Source organism: Muscardinus avellanarius (genome assembly GCF_963383645.1).
Source record: "Muscardinus avellanarius genome assembly, chromosome: 7".
Classification (NCBI taxonomy): domain Eukaryota; kingdom Metazoa; phylum Chordata; class Mammalia; order Rodentia; family Gliridae; genus Muscardinus; species Muscardinus avellanarius.
The window spans coordinates 29,185,026-29,205,679 of NC_137793.1; the positions used below are offsets into that span (position 1 = coordinate 29,185,026).

Below are 20,654 nucleotides of genomic sequence, written 5' to 3' on the forward strand. Positions count from 1 at the left end.
ACTGAACCCCTTTTGGAAGCTGTGCCAAGCCTCGGAGGCTTTCAGATGCACTGCAGCTGCAGTCTCAGCTGAGGTCTTTGGACACATTCCATCAGAGACCTGGGGAATGAGCTGCAGGTTTATTAAGGGAGTTAGTGGCTCACAGAATCCGGGCTTGGCAATTAAATTTGTAGATGAGGGTACAAATGAGAATGGATTTCCTGTTCTGTGAAAAAGTTGAGTTAATGTTCAACTGGAAATCCCTGCTGGGGATCTAGCCAGGGGATGGTGGTGGTGGTTATATAAATGGAGGCCCTTGAGTTGGGGTTGTAATCTCAGTACTTGGGAGGCTGAGACAGGAGGATTGCAGGTTCAAGACCAGCCTCAGCAACTTAGTGAGACCCTCAGCAACCTAAGTGAAACCCTGCTTCAAAATTAAAAATAAAACGGGCTGGAGTGAAGCCTGGAGGTAGACTGTACCTGGGTTCAACCCCCAGGATAAACAACCTCCCCCTAAAAAGGAGACTCCTTGAAATTATCTTTCTGAATGTTAGAAAAAGATCATACTCTCTCTCCTGCCAAAATTCCCAAGAAAGTAATGGATTCTTCTCTTGGAAGTAGACAGAATCTTGGCTCCTGCCCTGTGGTCTGGGACAAGTTTCTCTGTGCCTCATCTGTAAGTTGAAGGTACAAATAGTGACCATCATGGGCTGTGAGGATTAAACGAGACACACATCTGGAAGAGCATGGACTTTCTCCTCTGGATTGGTAGGTTGGCATAAAATTTAGCCCGTTCTTATAAAAAATCAGGCTGTTTTTAAATGACTATATTATTCTTGGAAGCACCTCACATTTGAAGGCCTAACGTGCTAGGACACCTTTTCACCCTCTACCTGAACAAGTCAGATTTTTTTTTCCCAGTAGGCTCAAGGCAGAGATTTATAGTCACTCCACAGGTGGTGGCTGGCTGTTCTTGGACAGGCAGCCTGCCTTCGTGTCACCAGAAGGAAGGGGTTTCTGGGGCAAGTCTGGAGCTGCAGATTTGCAAGTGTGCAAGGGCCTGGCTGCTGGTAAGTAGGACCACAGCCACAGACTCTCTGGAAGAGCTGGTGCAAAGACCTGGTGCTGTGGGGCTGTGGGGCTGCCCCATCCCTGCTCCTCACCCCGGCCTTCAAGCCCTCCCTGGCCAGTTTTACCTCCCAGAAGTCCCCAGAACAGGCATATCCAGCTTGTCAGTACAGGATCTCAAAGGGTAGGCAAGAAAGTGTGCAAACCCGCCCACATCACCGTGGAGTGAAGGTGCAGCTGAAGAACTTGTGCACCTGCGTCCTCATGGCAGGCACCACTGCACACTACTGATCCCACCCAGCAATGGGCGCCACGGAGCCTACGATAAGCCAAGCAGTGTACTCACTACTTTAATGGCCAAAGACTTCCATGAGGCCAAACCCCATAATCCTTTCTTTACTCTCATTTTTCTTGGCCTCTCAGAAGCATTTGATTTCATTGATCCTAATCTATCTATCTATCTATCTATCTATCTATCTATCTATCTATCTATCTATCTATCTAATGTTTGTGTGGTAGTGGGGATGAAACCCAGAGGCATTCTACCTCCGAGCTCCACCCCCAGCCCTGTATTTTATTTTTTATTTTGAAACAGGGTCTCACTGAGTTGCAAAGGGGCTCACTAAGTAGCTGAGGCTGTCCACAAACTGCAACCCTCTTGTTTCAGTCTCCCGAATGTTGGGATCACAAGCATGTGCCACCACGCCTGGCCCTAATATCTTTTTATATCACTCTCCTCTCTTGGTCTATATACCTTGATTTCCTCTTACTTCACTGGGATCTGCCTCCTCCTTCCCCATATTTTTTTGGTAAGCCCTTGGTCTCGGTCCCAAGCTCCACTTTCTCCAGCTCCCCCCTCTCTGCTAAATGGCACTACCTGCCCTGCCCAATGGCTTTATAATGCCAGGCTCATAACTCCTAAATGTATATATTTAGCAAAGACCTCTCTTCTAACTTCCAGAATCATATCCAATTTTCTACCAGATCTTCCTTCCTTCCTCCCTCCCTCCCTCCCTCCCTCCCTCCCTCCCTCCCTCTCTCTCTCTCTCTCTCTCTCTCTCTCTCTCTCTCTCTCTCTTTCTTCTTCTTCTTTCTTTTTTGCAGTACTGGGGACTGAATTTAGGGGCATTTTATCTCTGAGATACACTCCAACCCAATTTTTATCTTTCTTTTGAAATAGGGTTTCACTAAGTTGCAGAGGGCCTAAGTAGCTGAGGCTGGTTGCGAACCTGTGATCCTCCTGTCTGAGCCTCTCAAGTATTAGGATTACAAATGTGCACCACCACGCCAGGCTACTAGACTTTTCTAATGGGATAAAACACAGACATTTTAACTTGGACAAACCTGAAAGAGAACACTTGACTTTTCAACACCAAACCTTCCCTAATTCCTTCCTCACTTTCCTTATTTCAGTATGTCACCACTATGCCCTCAGCTGCTCAGGCCCCAAACAAAAGAATGGCTGTGGATTCTTCCTGGTCTATTGCTTCTCCATGTCCAATCTCTCAATAGGTCCTCACAGCCTTTCCTCCTAAGTAGATCCTGAATCCGTCTACTCAATAACCTCACTGTGCTCTCCCTGGTCAGAGTCATTATCATTTCTCCTATATACCACAGCAGGAGCCTGGTCTCCCCGCTGCCAGGCATGCTGCCCTCCCCTCTACTATGGTATTGAAGAGCCTAGCTCCCTGTGAAATACCCCCACCTCTGGCCCTTTTGTAAAAAATATTTTGGGCAGTACTGGGGATGGAACCCAAGGGCATTGTACCTGAGTTATACCCCAGCCCTATTTTATTTTTTAGTTTTTTTATTATTTATTTATTTATTTATTTATTTATTTATTTGCGGGTTTGGGGATAGAACCCAGGGGCATTTGACCTCCAAGCTACACCCCCTGCCCCATTTTTTTATTCTTATACTTTGAAACAGGGTCTCACTGAGTTGCAGAGGGCCTCCCTAAGTAGCTGAGGCTGTCCGCAAACCGTGATCCTCCAGTCTCAGCTTCCTGAATGTTGGGATTACAAGCGTGTGCCACCACGCCCGGCTTAGTCTTTTTATTTTTGAAACAGGGTCTCACTGAGTTGCAAAGGGCCTTGCAAGTAGCTGAGGTTGTCCATGAATCTCGATCCTCTGGTCTCTGCCTCTGGAATGCACCACCATGCCCGGCTCCTTTTATAAAACTATTTTGATACAGGGTCTCACTAATTTCCCAAGATAGCCTCAAATTCATGATCCATCTGGCTCAGTCTTCTGAGTAGCCTGGATTACAGGCATGCACTGCCAGACTTGGTGTGCTGCCCCCTTTTTGAAACCTCTTTAGGACTCTAAACAGTCTAGTCAAGTATCTCTTCATGGCAGAGACCTGTTTTGAGGAACACATCCTCAGGTGACTTTGTTGTGTGAACATCTAGAGTGCATTTATACAAACTAAGATGGCCAAGATGTCATGAGGTCATACAATCTATGGGACCACTGTCACTGACCAAACTGTTGTTGGGGCTGTTCATGACAGTCTTCATGTCCTGGCTTTGAACTGTGTCCTGGCTTCCTATCTCATGTCGAGTGAAGTCCACTTGCTCTGCCCTGGCCTGCCAAGCTCTGCAGGACCTGGCTCCTGTCCCTCTTTGCAGCTTTCCTTTCTGTACTGTCCTCAGCCTGTGTATCTCCACCCAGTGGTCGTTGTTCTATTTGGACACAAAACGTTATTCCTGTGTTAGGAATTGCAGACTTGGCTGTTAGCATTCCTTTTGGACCCTTGTGATAATTCAGGTCTCAAGCCTAAGGCTTTCCCTTATGCCACCCTTTAAATTTAACCCCACACCAGCTCTATTCTAACCCTCTTAGATTTTCTTATAGGTTTTGTCACTGTCTGAAATTATTTTATCTGTACAATTGAATATGTTTGTTCTACCTCCCTAAACATCAGCTCCTTGAAAGCAGGAAAAGAAGAAATTTAATAAGTCTTGGTTAAATAATTGGTTCCCGGTGTCGCAGTGAAGAGCTACAGGCCTGGATCATATCCTGGCTATGTCTATTGCTCTCCGGGGCCACAAGTGTGCCATTTCCTCTCTTAGCAGGTTGCCTCATTTGTAAAATGTGAATAATGGAAGCATGTACCTCATAGGGCTGGTTAAATGAGCGCACACATGTGTACTTGGCTTGCTTCCTGCATGTGGTAAAATGTCACCGGAGTCAGCTGGGATTATGGTTGTTGACATTGCCACTTCTATGACGATTGCTGCTGCTCCTCCTGGTCTCGCTTTTAAAAGATAAGCATGGTGGGGATGCAAGATGGCACCATCGTCAATCAGAGCTTACATGTGCTGAGGTCGAGCACCACTCTGAGGCTCCAGGAGCATGACTGCACTTAAACCTCACAAGCACCCACTACAGTAAATGCTACCACTGGTTTTTTTTTTAAATGAATAAACTGAGGCATGGAGAAGTTAATTAGCCTGTTCAAGACCACCCAGTTAGGCCACAGGCATGGGCTGATTGTTGACACTGTACTGATTTTCCTCACTGCTTTGGCCAGGTTTCTGAATTCACTCACTACTGCCAATTTAGTTTGATGGAAAAGAACAAACAAAGCAGAAGCATCCCAGGCTGTGTGCACCAGGGCAACATGCTCAGATCCCGACTTCTCTGCCCCTGTACCTACAAACAGGTGCTGTAGGGGTGTTGGGAGTGCTTTCTTTCCTCATGACTCTCTCTGGAGCTGAGGCATCTGGCATGGCTCTCCTGGTTCCCAACAACTCACTCCAAAACTACAAAGCAAAACTACAGCCTTGGAGGGGCTCTGGGAGATAGAGAACCAGCCCACGGTTCACGGCCTCTGATATCCTTTCTTCCACCTCCCCCCACCAGTCTTGATTCACACACACTCACCTTCATGTCGCTGCTTTCACAGTGTGTTTGTAACTTTGCACCTGCCCTCACACGGATCAGAAGCCGCTTGGTACTTGTTCCCATCTTCAACTGTGCCCACAGGTCCCTGACGAGGTGAGGCACTCAGTTTTCTATTCCCTGTCTTATCTGTGGATTTATTGGCTCTTTCTCTTTTTCTGTTAAACCAAATGCTACTTATAAAGATCTGACCCACTCAAGGGTGATTCTGAGTAGGAAACAGACTTCTTGGCTCCTCATAGCCTTTAAAATTGCTTTCGTTCAGACAAATGATTTCAGAACCATGGACAGCTCCTAGAAATCCCTCTCCTAAAACACTCCGCAGTGGGCCCATTGCAGAGACCCAGTGTGCAGGTTCTTACCCCAGACCTTTGGTCCTCTGTCTAATTTCCCCACTGTCCTGAGTAAGAGCCACACTCCCTCTGTGGTTGCAATGGGCCAGAGACTACATGAAAGCTCATGTCCACAATCTCTTTCCATCGTACCACTTAGAGAAAACCATTGGCAAAGGAACCAGGGAAGAAGACCTGAACAGTCAGTAACAAGCACATGCAAAGGAATGGAGACTACTTTCACGTCTTTCCTTCAATTATGGGAGGAGGATATTTTTTCTTTTTGTTTTTTTTTTTGCAGAACTGGGGATCGAACCCAGGGGCATACCTCTGAGCTATACTCCCAAACCTATTTTTATCCTTTATTTTGAAACAAAGATCTCACTGAGTTGCAAAGGGCCTCCCAAGTTGCTGAGGTTGGCCACAACCTGTGATCCTGCTGTCTCAAACTCCCAAGTCCTGGGATTATAAGCGTGCACCACCACACCCAGCTCTTTCCTTCAGTTATGGAATGAATGGTGCCTCTCCTCAACTCATAAGTTGGAGTGCTGCTCCCACCCCAGTGCCTTAAATATAACAGTATTTGGAGCTGTGGCATTTGAAGAGGTAATTAAATTAAAATGAGGCTTGCTATGGTGGGCCCTAATCCAATATGACTGATGTTTATATAAGAAGGGCAAATTTGGACACAGACGTACAGAGGAAAAATGACATAAAGATACAGGGAGGAGACTGCCCTTTATAAGCCAAGGAGAGATGTGTGGAACAGACAGATTCTTTTATAGTTCTTAGCAGGAACTGACCCTGCTGACAAGCACCTTACTGAGAACTGAGAGACAGTAAGGTTTCTTTTGTCTAAGCCACCTAGTCAGTGGTACTTTGTTATAGCTCTGGCAAACAAATGTACCTTTTTTTCATCTGTCTGGAGTCACCTGCCTGTCTCTGTACCACAGATGCTTTGTGATGAAGCCCAATCCCATGTTAGGACCACTGCCAAGTAAGGGCCATGGGAAGAGAGAATTCCTGGCAGAAGAAGAGCCTGTGCAAAGGCCCTGAAGCAAGAAAGTGCTAAATGCACTGGAGGCAGAGGATGCAATCCAGTGTGGTCAGGCTGGAGGGTTAGGAACCAAATGCTTAAGGTGCTGGAAAAGAGTTCAGATAAGTCCCCTTTCATTGTCTAGGTTGGCAGGCATCAACCCACCCAGTTTCTTCCCTCAATACTCAACATGCATAGAAAGGGAAAAGCATGATTTGGACTAGCCAAGCGCTGCTGCCATTAGCACCCTATTGTTTCAGGCATCTCAAACTGCAAGCACAACCCTGTCACTCCCACCAGAAGCAGTAGGAAAAAAATAGAAAATAGAGAGACGAGGGAGAAAATGAATCATCCCTTCCAACCCCTGCTGAGTATGCAGAGTGAGGGACATATGGAAATTAATAAATGCAGCTCTGATAACACAGTTTTCCTCTGCATTTTGATTAAACGCCGATGGTTATTAAATACCCTCCTTCTCAGAGCTCAGCTCCAAAAGCCCGTGTTGCTTTTCATTTTGAACTCTGATGAACTGTCTCAATTCCATGCGCACACTTTGGCTGAACCGTGGCTGACTGGAGGTTGGGGTTTGAGGAGGATGGAGAAAATCAATATGAAGTGTCAGGCGAGCGGTCAGATTGAAGTTGCTTTCCCAGCTGGCTGGAGCTGTGGGCTGCCGCGGCAGCTGAACAAAGGGAGATGTGAGCTGGAGAAGGTTGGCGCTTCGGACCAGTCAGGAAAATGAATTTTGCTCGCTTCTTAATTAGATTAGTAGGCAGTGGCTTGCAATTCAGAGCACTGCTGGCGTTAGCTGGGGTGTGGGGAGTCAGGGTTTGGCAGAGGCTGAAGCCCCTGAAGGCTCTGGGGCTTCCCAGGGGACAGTGCCAAGGCTTGGCTTCTCCAGGGCTGTATAGGAACCAGGCTGGCAAGAGGAGAAGGCCCTGGGGTCCCTGGGTGTGTGTCTGTGCAGGCCTCCTGCTTCAGGGTGCCTGGATGTCTCTTCCCTGTTTTCTTCTAGCTTCTCAGTCCTCCGATCTCAGCTCGGCAGCCGCTGCCTCATCAGGCCCTGTCACCCCAGCACAGCACCACATGCCTCTCTTCCATGACACCATCACAGCTACAGCACTGTGTGATTCTCTAGAGAATGGGTCTTCACTCCTTAAATTGTGGTTCATTTTATGAATCAACTTGACTGGGCGGTGGGGTGCTGGATCTTTGATCGGACATTCTGGTGCCCCTGTGCTTTTGGGTGTGTTAAATCTTTTCTTTTTTGGTGGTACTGAGGATTGGACTCAGGGGAGTTCTACCTTTGAGCTACATTTCCATCCCCCCCCCCTTTTTTAACTTATTTTCATTTTGAGATAAGGTCTTGCTAAATTACTTTGTGCTACTGGCCTCAAACCTGTGATCCTGCTATCTCATGCTCCCAAGCACTGGGATTTCAGGTGTGTCACCATGCCTGGCTGTATTTAATAGTTAACTTAATAGAACGAGAAGAGTAGACTGCCCGCCCCATTGTGGATGAGCTGTATCCAGGCAGCTGATGGCTGGAATGAAATAAAGAGGCTGTACGTAGAAGGCAACCTTCTGCTGCCTGCTTTGGAGCTGGAATACAGCTTTCTTGAACCTCCAGCTTGCTGGCTGTACATCTTAGAATTTGTGAGCCTCATAATCACACAAGTGAATTCTTTATAAATCTATTTGAGTGCACACACACACACACACACACACACACACACTCCTATCCTATAGGCCCGGTTTCCCTGGAGAACCCAGATTAATACAATGAACTCTAAAAAGAAACTACATCTGTTTTTTGCTCATCAATGGGTTTCCAGAGTTTAACAGTACCTGGCATATAGTACATGCTTAACGCATGATAAATGAAAAAATGGGGCCTCCTGTATGTAACCAAAGGTCAGAGGGTTCAAGCACCTTCCAGCTCAGGGATTCAGCTGGGATTGCTGCTTCCGCTGCCATTTACTGACCCCTGTGCCAGCGGAGAGCTCAGACGGTACACTCGGATGGTGTCTATCTCTGTGAACAGGCTGCTGTATGATGTCATCCTTAATATTTCCTCTTCGCACGAGGCACTCCGGGCTTGGAAGGATGAATAATTTGTCTGAGGGCACTCAGGCACCGAGTGTCAGAGTTGAGCTCAGCTCCCAGAACATCTGCTCTGAACCATTCTTGTTGCTAAACTTTCCAAGGCCTGGTCCCTTCTGTATTTGAGGTCCCCGTCAGTCCATTCCCTACTATTCATGGGAAATTAAAGCATGTATGGCCTTGCACATTGTCCCTGAAATGTTTCTTGGGTACATATTTGCTCTTTGGCCAAATTTTATTTTATTATTATTTTTTTGTACCGGGGGTGGAACTCAGGGGCTTTCTACATCCGGGCTATACTCCCAGACCTATTTTATATTGTATTTGGAAACAGGGTCTCACTAAGTTGCTAAGAGCCTCACTAAGTAGCCGAGGCTGGCTTTGAACCCGTGAGATCCTCCTGTCTCAGCCTCCCAAGTACTGGGATTACAAACGTGCGCCACCACGCCCGGCTCCCAGCCCTATTTTTTATTCTTTACTTTGAAACAGGGTCTCACTGAGTTGCTGAGAGTCTCACTAAGTAGCTGAGGCTAGCTTTGAACCTGCGCGATCCTCCTGTCTCAGCCTCCCAAGCATTGGGATTACAAGCGTGCGCCACCATGCCCGGCATCTTTGGCCAAATTTTAAATTCTTCGAGGACATTATATACGTCTTACCTTTGTATTGTAGCTCTTAGAGCTGTTTGGAGTACTAAACACATCATAGACGTAAGACTATCACGCTGAAGGACTAACCAAAAGAATTTTAGTCTAGTCAGTGCTTCTCAACTGAGAGTCATTTCCTCCTTGGAAGATATTTTACAGTGGACACACTTTTTTTCCCCTGTCACAACTGGGTTTGTGCTACTGACACAAGGTAAGGATCAGGATTCTGCTAAGCATTCCACAATGCTTAGGATAGTCCTCCCCAAAAGAAAGCCCTGTAGGAGCTGAAATTCATTAGTACTGTATCATCCTAATTCATTTTCTTGTTACTTTTGTTCTCTCAGCCAGAACTCAAACTCTATCCTTCTGCCTTCTTTCCAAATAAATTTTCTAAAAACAAATTTTGTTATGTTTTTGCACTTGGGATCAAACCCAAGGGAATTCTTATCTCTGAGCTATACATCCAGCCCTTTTATTTTATTTTTTAATTTGAAACTAAGTTGCTAAGGTTGGCCTCGAACCTGTGATCCTCCTGTCTCAGGCTCCCAAGTACTATGATTACAGGCGTGCACCACCATGCCCAGCTAAAAACAAATTTTGATCATATTGTCCCTCTGTTTATTTTGATGCCTGTTCAGTGATTCTGACCAAAACATTCCAATATTTTCTGTTAACGCTGCCATTAAGACCCGACTCAGGCATTCCTCCTGAGTCTTACCTCTTATGCTAGTCTCTGCCCACAAACCATCCCTTCTCGACACACTTCCACCAACAGACCATTTTCTTTCATATCTCAGCACCGTTGCACATGATTTTTCTGCACTGAATGCTCTCCCCCTTGTTGGCTTCTGAAAGCAGACTGTTCACAGATCAACACTAGCACAACATCTGTGTTTACTCAGTTCCTTTTCTGGGTCAGGTACTGTCTAAGGTGCTAGGGAAGTCCCAGGAGGCAAGACAGAGCTGTCCAGCCTCTCAAGGAACTAGGAACACTCTCTAGTAGAAGTTTCTACAATGATGGATTGTCCCAAACTTGCCCTAATATGGTACCCACTAGCCACATATGGCTTTGAATACTTGAAATATGCTTGATAAAGAGACATGCTAAGCTTTAAAGACTTAGTATATTTTAAAAAGGAACATCTGATATCCCACTAACAATTTTTTAGCATTTATGTCATCTGAGCCCATTTTACATATGAGAAAACTGGCCTCAAAATGGTTAAGGGAAAGTGGGCAAAGATGACTAAGATTAGCAAGGCTTTGACCTGGGTCTGTATGACTCCAGGATTCACACTCTGTGCAGACAACTGTCCCCCACACACTGGTTCCTCTGGGCAAAACCTCTGCCAGGAAATGAGCAAACAAAAGTCACCAGGAGGAACACAAGGTGTCCATCCCTCTCCTGGTCATACTCCTATGCAGAGAACATGAGCTCGATCACATCACAAGGAATTAAAAAGGAAAACTCAGTCAGTGGAAGAAAAAGGTCTTCATTTATGACTCTTCCCCACAAACTGGGGTGGCAGGATGGCCCCTACCAGAAGGGAAGATGGGACACACACAGCTTTCACCTTTCCTGGGCGTAGGGGCAAATGCGTGCCATTTGGCCCAACCCAATACCACACATGGATTTTTATTGCTTTCCAGGCACCTCTACTCCAGAGAGCAGTTCTTTTCTGGAAATGCTCTCTGCCATCTTCAGGTCCATCCTGCCTACCTCAGCACTGGTGTCAGAGCCAGCTGCTCCACCTTCTGACATCTGGTCTTAGCCTTTTGCTTCTAAGCCCTCTGCGCTGTCCATGTCCTGAGAACTGCAGGCCCGGGAGCTGGGCTGTCCTCTAATCTAACTTCCTCTCACTCTTTTCTCTGGTGCCCACTGGAACCACTGGGGCCTCTCAAATGCTGGTTCCCATAGCTTCCACCTCTCCAAGGAACTAAGAATAATCCCTTTCTGAGCCACCAGTCTTGACTCCCAACATAGTCCAGCAAGTCTTGTTAACTTCACTGACAAGATCTGTCTAGAACTTCCTGCCACTGTCTTTGGCCACATCACCTCCTTGACCAGGCCACCCTTTGACAGCCTCTTAGCTGTTTTCCTGGGCTACTCCTTAGGGTCATTCTCCCAGAAGCAGCAAGAGTGTCCTTAAAATATAATTTGGATCCTGTCACAATGTTATGTGAACCCTTTGCCAACAGGGGTCACCTCTGCCTCTGCCTGTTTTGGAATTGAATGTGTCTCATCTCTACCCACACACTAAATGTGGGGCTAACTCTTGAGGTGGGGCAACACTTGTGATTTCTTTACTCCCCGAGCATCATATGAGATTAAAACCCTTCCAGGTTCTCCCTCCTCCCACCCATCAGGGGCAGATGCCCCATGCCCTTGGGTGGGGACTCACACTTGGTGTGCCTGTCGCACAGAGCCGACGCCCGCATGTCGCACAGCCGGATTGTCCCTTTGCTGCTGCTGTACACAAAGGTGTTGCAGTGATGGGGGTGGAACTCAGCCGCCGTGATCACCTCCGTGAGCTCCTCCATATTGGCCGGCTTAATGTCCACGATATCTGGCACAGACGAGTCAAGGAGCGAACCAGAACTTGGGGGCATTAGTAAGAACACCATCTTCTATGAGTGGAACAGGGTAGCATTTACCAGGTGCTTAAGTGGATGCCATTGTAACTGTTAGCAAACAAGCAAGGTATTATTGGTTTGAAGGAGTCTAAAGTTCAGGGACTTTAAGAAAATAGATCAGGGCTAGCCAATAGTCAGAGATAGCATTATACTCAGATCTCCTGATTCCTTATCATTATTTTATCCTCTATGATTTATAGAAGACATCCATTCATGATCAAAGTTACCGGCTCACACAATCATCCTAAAATAAACTAATTGGCAAAGACTTTTGATTCCCATTTTGTAATAGTAGTTAAGGAAGTAGTTATATTCCAGGATTCAAATAAATTCCTCAACCTGGAGTCCTGGGCTGATAAATAATTGTATAATAGACTACAAATCTTCTGTGAAATTTCAGAGACCTTGTTTAAGAATATGTTGATGATGGTAATAATAATAATAATAGCTGCTACTATTGACTGAGCACCACTATAGGTCATGTACTGTGCAAAACATATCATGTGCTTTGTTTCATTAAACCTTTATAACCACGTTGTCAATAATACTTTTCTTACCCCTATATTTCAGGAGAGGAAATGAAGGCTAGGGAAAAAAAAGAAAGAAAGTAAGAGAAGGAATCTCAGGAAAATAGAAGAGAGGCCAGCAGAGTAGCGGGGAGGAGGGGAAGTACATAAAGAAGAAAAAGAACATCAAATCATGCTATATGCATATATGAATGTGTTACTACACACTTGATCTTAGCCAAAAGGCCGAGAAGCGATAATTGTGTTACTACAAATCTTACTATCCTGCACAATTACAACATACCAATACTTTTTTTTAAAAAAGAAGGAACAAAGATATACAGGTCTTCTAGTCTCCGCAAGCTGTGATTTGCATTAGCGACCTGGTGGGAGTTTAAGTATTAGAAAGAAGCCATTTGTGTGTGGCAGGAGAGATTCAGGCTCCACGGTATATAGTCTTAATTTTGTCATCTGGTGTTTTTTCCCCTATAATATTTTACTTCTTGATCAAGAATTATTAGACCTCTATTTGTTTAAGACAACATTCTTTTATGTCAGAATAAAATAATGTAACCTCCTGTTTCGGAGGCAATTCTAATGGAGACAAACGCCTTCAGGTGGGTGTTTGGCATAGTCAGGGAACGGGTTTGCAACTGGCCTTCTTATCCACTATGGAGGACCAGGAGGCACCAGGTTGGGGCTGAGGGTCTGTCAGAGGACCATGGACTTCCTGCAGAGGACCGGGCCTTGGGAGGTGGATGCTGTTGCCCGGCAACACTGACCCAAGTTTTCTCACTTTCCCTAGACTTCACTACTTAGTGATTTCTGCCTCATCTCTAAAACATCATGTAGCATTTTTTTTTTTTTTTTTACGGGTCTCAGGATTGAACCCAGGGGCCTTCTACCTCCGAGCTACACCCCTAGCCCTATATTTTTATTCTTTATTTTTATTTATTTATTTGGTGGTACTGGGGTTCCTGGAAGCCCTTCTACCTCCAGGCTACACTCCCAGACCTATTTTATATTTTTTTTATTTGGAAACAGGGTCTCTTAAACCAGCATGGCTGGCTTCGAACCTGCGCGATCCTCCTGTCTGCCTCCCAAGCGCGGGGATTACAAGCGTGCGCCACCACGCCCGGCTTTATTCTTTATTTTTAAAACAGGGTCTTACTAGGATGCAGAGGGCCTCACTAAGTAGCTGAGGCTATCTGTGAACCTGTGATCCTCTTGTCTCAGTCTCCTAAATACTGGGATTACAAGTGTGCGCCACTACGCCCGGCATCAGGTAGTATTTTTAAAGAACATTTTTCTTCAGATCACCTAAAGGTGACCTGTAGACTTTTTCTCTCCTTAGTCTATGTAGTAATTGGTATTCTTAAAATCATGAGTTTAATGGGCTAGTTGCAGTTTAATACAAAAATAAATGTGTAACAATTACAATGAGGAGATGCATGTGCTAGGAGTCCACGCCCTACATATAGAAGCAATGCCTTGAAGCAACAAGCAGTAACTAGAGATGGAAGCTGTTAAGGATGCATGGAAGTCGTTTATGCTTCCACTAAGTAAGCAGAACAGCAGCACAGTCCTTTCCTTAGAGTTTAGACCGGGACCTGCAAGTGTGCTGATATTTTTAGTCCTGCTAGCACCAACAAAGTAGTCATCTGCCATCGGACAGCACCTATGTTCCTGCTGGAACTATTACAACATGCAATTTGCTGAGACAATGGCTGCATATTTTGCTGTGCCTTCTCCCCCTTCAATTATCTCTTAAACATCCTGTTGGGTTCCTTCTAAAATTAGTTTGAGACTGAGCTAATATTACTAACATGTTGCTACAACTTTTTCTCCCACGGAACCCAGATGCAAACATGGCTTGGGTCTGCAGGGCATGTGGATCCCCTGGATTCACATAACAACTACCTTTCAACTCACATTCTGTCAGAGTTATAAATATTATTGCAGTTAGTAGGCACTCGAGCAAAAGCCTGCACTGGTCAGAAGGAGCTGCAGGCCGTGCTCCGGTGGCCTCTCTGGCCGTCTGACCCCTGCCTGGGGCTCAGTGGCCCCGAAAAGGAGAAGGGTGAGCAGAGGTGAGTGTTCAGAGGTTGTCAGATTTCATTGCCCTCCAGAAAGAGCTGTGATACCCTTCAGTGCTAGTGAGCTGGTTTCTCTTTTCCCAAAATAGGGAAAGAAAATCTGGTGTCAGCTTTCTCAACCTCTACCAGTACAGCTCCCCAAACAAGCTGGGCTGGAAAGATCTTTGCTGTGTGGCAGGGGGAGATGCTACAGCCTCAGCTATTTTCTCTCACCTAAAAATAAAGCCCCAAAATCAGAATGTGTGAAAACAAAGTGCCTAAGCACATCTGTGACACCAGGGACATCCCCCCACCACCAAGGACACATTCATAGGGAAGTGCCCGCTGGATCTGCTCAGGGCCATTGTGTCTGGATCTATCTACCCTCCCACTGTTCCCAGACCTCCAAGACCGCTGGCTCCACCCCGATCCTCAAACCATCTACTTCCTGCCCTCCAGGTCTGAGTCTGTCTTTGACTATCGTGTTATTGGGTCTGATTCTATGGAGCTTGGAGGATAAACCAGGACTCTACCTCCCTTTTTAATAACCACAATGATAAAGATAAAGAAGAAGAATATAACAGCCAGCAGCTGGGTCTACTAAGTGCAGGGCCTACCCTGTGCTAAGCTAGATACAGGTACTGTCTCATTAGCTCTTCATCCCTGCCTTATGGAGTCAGTACTAATAATAGCCCCATTTAACAGCAGAGGAAACAGCGACTAAGTCAAATTACTCAAGGTCATGTGACCCATAGCGGGCAGAGGTGGGGTTTGAACCCAAGTGTGTGTGATTCCAAAGCCTGGGCTCCTTACATAATGCCCCTCTGCTTCCCCTGAGGAGTGAACCCCAGCTAGCCTTTCTGAGTGTGACCACCTGGTTCTCTTCAGACGCCCCCTGGCTAGTCAAGATGGCCATTGCCATCTCTTCTGCTGCAGGCCTGTGCCTTCTTGACTCACCCACTGCTTTGGTGACAACATTTTCCAGAACCAGAATTTTTATTCCTATGGTATAATTAAAAATTTTTTTTTTTGGAGCCAGAAGTTGGAACAAAAGCCTGACCAGGATTTCTTGGCTTGTTTTGTAATGGAGGACTCGCTGAGCCCTAGAAACGCATGAGAGTGAGTCTAGTTAGTTGCCTCAAATACAATGGCTTATGGAGATGGGAGGAAAACTCACTGCATCCCCCAGAGACCCAGGCCTTCCCCATGTGCGTGCGTGTGCTGTTATAAAGGAGATGTAGGCTTTCAGCATGTGTTTTGCTCTTTGTGTGAGGATGGAAGGAGAAAGGAGCTGAGCAATGATGGTTCCTTGCATTATCCTGAAAATGGAATAATGCATTTTGACAGTCAATTTTCTCCTTCTGATCCTTTAGAGCTCTCTATCCAAATTATTTCCCTGTTGTCTCAAAGAACTAAGTGGCAAAAGCAAAACATAGCATCGGATTCACAGCTAATGTAAAACCTAGACAGCCACCAGATTGCTATTAAATTAACCCTGGGGCTTGACAGATCTGTTCTTTCTGACCCCAACTGCTTATGGCATTCCTTATTAATGCTAAATCCAGGCAAATTACCTCTGCTAACAAAAGGGGTTAATCTGGCTCTCTGCTGGGACTCTGGAGGCAGCTCCAAGGACAGGAGGGGGCAGAGCCAGCTTGGCAGCTAAGCTGCATGCTTGGAAGGCAGACGGCAAGAAGGTGAGGGCATTGCTGTGCCAGGCAGTAGCCTAAGGCATCATTTAAAATAATAATTGAAGACACTGGGAGGTCACCCCTTAAGGGATCTGCTTCAAACAAATAAGAAGCTATAGCTATAAATTACACCAGCAGTGGGGCAAGGGAATGGAGAGGATCATGGCAGGATGGTAAGGGGATGTGAAGCCATCAAAAGTCTTTTCTTAATTCAAGTTTGGAGAATCCAAGATTTCTGTCAATAAAAGTCTACTTCAACACTATAGAAGAAAAAAGATTGATAAAAAGCTAAATAAGTATACAGAAATAAGGAAGTGATTAAATGAACTTTTATCTATTTTTATAATGGGACTGAACCCAGAAACATTCTACCTCTCAGCTACACCTCCAGCCCTTTTAATTTTTTATTTTGAAACAGGGTCTTGTTACGTTACTTCACAGGTCTAGAACTTGTGATCCTCTTGTCTCAGATTCCCAACTTCTGGGATTACAGGCATGTGCCACCATGCCCAGCTCCCTAAATTATTTCTGCAGTGAAGTTCCCAAGCCTGTAAACAACTTCTGTATGCAAAATCCTGATTCTATTGTTATCATAATGGGATTTAAAGTTAGACTCAAAAAGTGATAAGCTAAAAGGCAAGACACTGAAATGCTAGTGATAATTTTATCAGGGTGGATCTGTGAATGATTTTTCCCCTTTTTTATCCTAATTTCCACATTTTCTTTCAAACTTATTTATAGCTTATTCTGTATATTATCATATTGTTATATTATTATTATATGTTATATATTTTATATCTAATTTTATCTCATTCTTATTTTAGGTGAAAAATATTTGGAACAAAGTTAGATACTATAGTCTGACCATTCCCTCCCCTGCCCCAATCACTGAGTGGTAATGAGAGACAAGAAGGAAATATAGTTGTAGCTTACAGGGACATTAGATTCTATAGAACACATCCTTAATACCTTCATGCATTCTACAAATGTTTACAGTGAATCTTGAATCTGCCAGCACTTTTCTGGGTACAGAGGATACATCAGTGACCAAAGCAGACTAAAAATCCCTGATCTATGGAGCTTCTATTTTAGAAGACAATGTGGTCAACAAATCAGGTAAACAAGAATAGCATAGTATAGTAGACAGTCACAACTACTCAGCAGAAAAATAAAGCAGGGGACAGAGGAAGTCTGCATGTCTGTATGTGGCAGGTATTTGTGTGTCTGTGTCCTAGACTGGGTAGAGAAAAGGTTTCTGAGCAATGAAGCATTCCAGTTTTGGGGCTTTTCTCTTATTCCTTTCTTTTTTTTTTTCAACCCATATGGTTGAATTAGTTAGATTGGGTTTTAACTGTGATGTGAATACACTGTATACACAGCAAAATTTATGATGGGATTACTGGTCATTTTATTTCATCTTTCCAAAATCTCTATAATTAATGTCTACCACTAAACAAAGAAAACAATAAATATGAAAAAATTAGTAGTTTCACTGGCTTGGACTTATTTATTAGAGTTTAGAGACCAGAAACCTCATCTCAATGGGTAAAGTTCAGATCATATATATATATATATATGTATATATATTATATATCAATATATTTATATAGATATATATTTATATATACAATTATTTATAAATCTATAAACCTCTATATATTTTTGTATGTATGTGTGTGTGTGTGGGGGGGTACTGGGGCACACCAAGTGAATGAACCAAGGGGCATTCTACCTCCAAGCTATACCCCCAGCCCTATTTTTTTTTAAACAGGGTCTAGCTAGGTGGATGAGGGTCTCACGACATGCTGAGGCTATTCTTGAGCTGTCAATCCTCCTGTCTCAGCCTCCCAACGGGCATGCACCACCACACCTGGCAAAGTTCAAACAATATTGCGATGAACTATTATGATTGTTAACAAAAGTAAGAAACTGGGGTCAGTTTTGATCTCTTCTCTATTTTGCAAAGATAGCTTGGGAAAGTCATTTTATCTCTCTGGGTTTTGATTTCTTTGTCTTTAAATAAATAGAACTCTATTAACAACTTCTAAGAATTATCATTGTCAAGTAAGACAATGGAGAAAAATGATTTGGTAACTGACTTTCTACTGGACTGAATCCTATTTTCAGAAGGAAGCGCATGTCTGTGAGGAGAGTGTATGCACTGGCTGTGTGGGCCATTGAGAGTGACTGTCCTCCCCAGCCTGTCTAAGCCAGTTATGGTTGGGAAAAGCCAGGCGTGGCAGTGCATGCCCATAGCCTGTAATCTCAGCACCTGGGAGGCGGAGACAGGAGGATTGCAGGTTCAAGGCCAGCCTTAGCAACTTAGTGAGACTCTGTTTCAAAATAAAAGATAAAATAGGACTGGCAATCTTCAGTGCCACAGAAAAGGGGAAGGGTGGGAGAGCTGAAGGGGACCCCTTTCTGCACAGCTGGTAAGATGCTTTACCAAGCTGCAGGCAGAAGCTATGTTTCCAGGGTAAAGCCACCCTGTTCAAAAGCAGCTGCTAAGGCTTCTCACATCCCACTTCAATCTGCCAGTTCTGAAGGTGGTAAATACTCCCATCTTGGTCTTGAGCACTGAACATGTTAGGTTGGATTCCCTTTTAGTTTACTTGAGTTGCTTTGAGATCTTCTTCTTTTCAAAGGTCTGGATTTATTCTTTAGATATTAAGTAATGATTACAGAGTGCCCAGATTTTATCAGCAGAAGGGATATGTTGCTTCATAAAACACAGGATCTCAGGAGAGATGTCCAAGGAATATTCCTCTCTTATGGGCTTCTAAAATGCCAACATACAGTTATGGTTCTGCTTTTTTTTTTTTTTTTTGGTACTGGAGATGGAAACCAGGGTCTTTCTACATCCAGGCTATACTCCCAGAGCTATTTTATATTTTATTCGGAAACAGGGTCTCACTAAGTTGCTGAGAGCCTCACTCAGTAGCTGAAGCAGGATTTGAATCTGCGTGATCCTTCTGTCTCAGCCTCCCAAGCACTGGGATTACAAGCATGCGCCACCATGCCCGACATAATTTATGTTTCTATCATTCTGTACCATAATATGATGTATAATTACAATGCACCAAAGAAAAGTATTAAAAAAGCTAATGTATGACTATTAATGGAGTGTTTGCCAGCTTCTAGTTTCCATCTGAAGGGACTGACGAAGACACATGATGCCATATTATCATGTGGTGAGTTTGACAAGACTTTGACACCTTTGTGACTGGGGGAGCCCTTAAAAGCCCCATAACCATAAATTATTTCCTACTTATGTAGTACAGAGAGCCTGAAATTCCATCATTAGAAAAATTCCAATTCAAAGGCTGCTCATCTGTTCCTTTCAATGTGAAGCATCAGCTCTTCTTTGAGGCTCTTTCCTGTCCTGTGTGTCCAGTTCTGAGTGTACCTCTCTGGGAGCATTTACTATATATTATGTACTTGAATAATTTGAAATACTATGCTATGAATTTAACTGGAATTTGGAGTAAGAGAGGCCTAAATTTTAATCTCCAATTTGCAACCAGTTATATAATCTCAAGTGATTTTGCCCTTGTTAACTCATGCATAAAAGAGGAAGAAAACTCCAGGAGATGGTATGTGTAACTTACCTTCTACCTGATACAGTCTCAAAAAAAAAAATTGTTAGAATCATCTTCCATAGTATCGTTACATGTATGTGTCCTTTTTTTTTTTGGTGGTACTGAGGTTCCTGGAAGCCCTTCTACCTCCGGGCTCCACTCCCAGACCTATTTTTACATTTTTATTTGGAAACAGGGTCTCCTAAACCAGCGTGCGTGGCTGGCTTTGAATCTGCGTGATCCTCCTGTCTCTGCCTCCCAAGCGCGGGGATTACAAGTGTGCGCCACCACGCCTGGCCATGTATGTGTCCTTCTGTCTTTACATTTGCTTTGATAGCTTTGTGGCATGGTAACTTGGTTAGACTCAGCTGTGTTCCTTGGCATTCCCTTTCTACTATTCTTTCAGGGTTGGTCAGGTTACAAGAGATATTCTCTCTGGAGAGGTAGAGGATGAAGGGGAGGAAGTGGTCATTTTACAACATACACCTCCTAGTCATCAACCAAATACTTATCTAGGTCCTACCATGAAGGGATTTTGTAGACGTGATTAAAGACTCTATTTAATTGACTCTAAGTTGATCAAAAGAGAGATTCTTCAGGGTTAGCCTGACTTAATTAGTTGGAAAGCATTTAATAGAAGGTTCAGGCTTTGCTTGACGGCTACTGAGCCTATAATTGCTCTTCTTTCCCCCTAAATCTTCCGTACCAACTGTTACTGGTGGCCATTACTTTTCTGAAATTCTGCCCTACAGACTTGGGATTTACTTGGCCAGCCACACAACCTCAAGGCCATAAGTCAACCGCTCTATCCTTATCTTCCTTTCTTTCTCTTTCTTTATATACACAGACCTCTCCTGGTTCTGCTTCTCTGGCTGAAATCTGAATATCCTCCAAATTATGGGGCCATGATTTCAGAGATGGATTTTTATTCTTCATGTCACCTGTACTAAGTGCTCAGAAAATTTTTGTGTTTTTTACTTTATTCTTTTAGCTTAGCAGCCTTCTCTAGTTTTTTTTTTTTTTTGGGTGGTACTGGGGGTAGAACCCAGGGGCTTTCTACCTTCAGGCTATATTCTCAGACCTATTTTATATTTTATTTGGA

General features: G+C 44.3%; 1 protein-coding gene across 5 annotated transcripts in view; it reads right to left on the minus strand.

Annotated features, from left to right (window-relative positions):
• The window catches only part of PPP2R2B (protein phosphatase 2 regulatory subunit Bbeta), a gene marked incomplete at both ends in the record, with an annotated part of 520,202 nt that overhangs the window by 35,841 nt on the left and 463,707 nt on the right, over positions 1–20,654 (minus strand). For all 5 annotated transcript variants that reach the window (XM_080698198.1, XM_080698199.1, XM_080698197.1 and 2 more), the window contains one exon: positions 11,471–11,635. In XM_080698198.1, the coding sequence (XP_080554324.1) occupies positions 11,471–11,635 (165 nt within the window). The remainder of the gene's footprint in view (positions 1–11,470; positions 11,636–20,654) is intronic.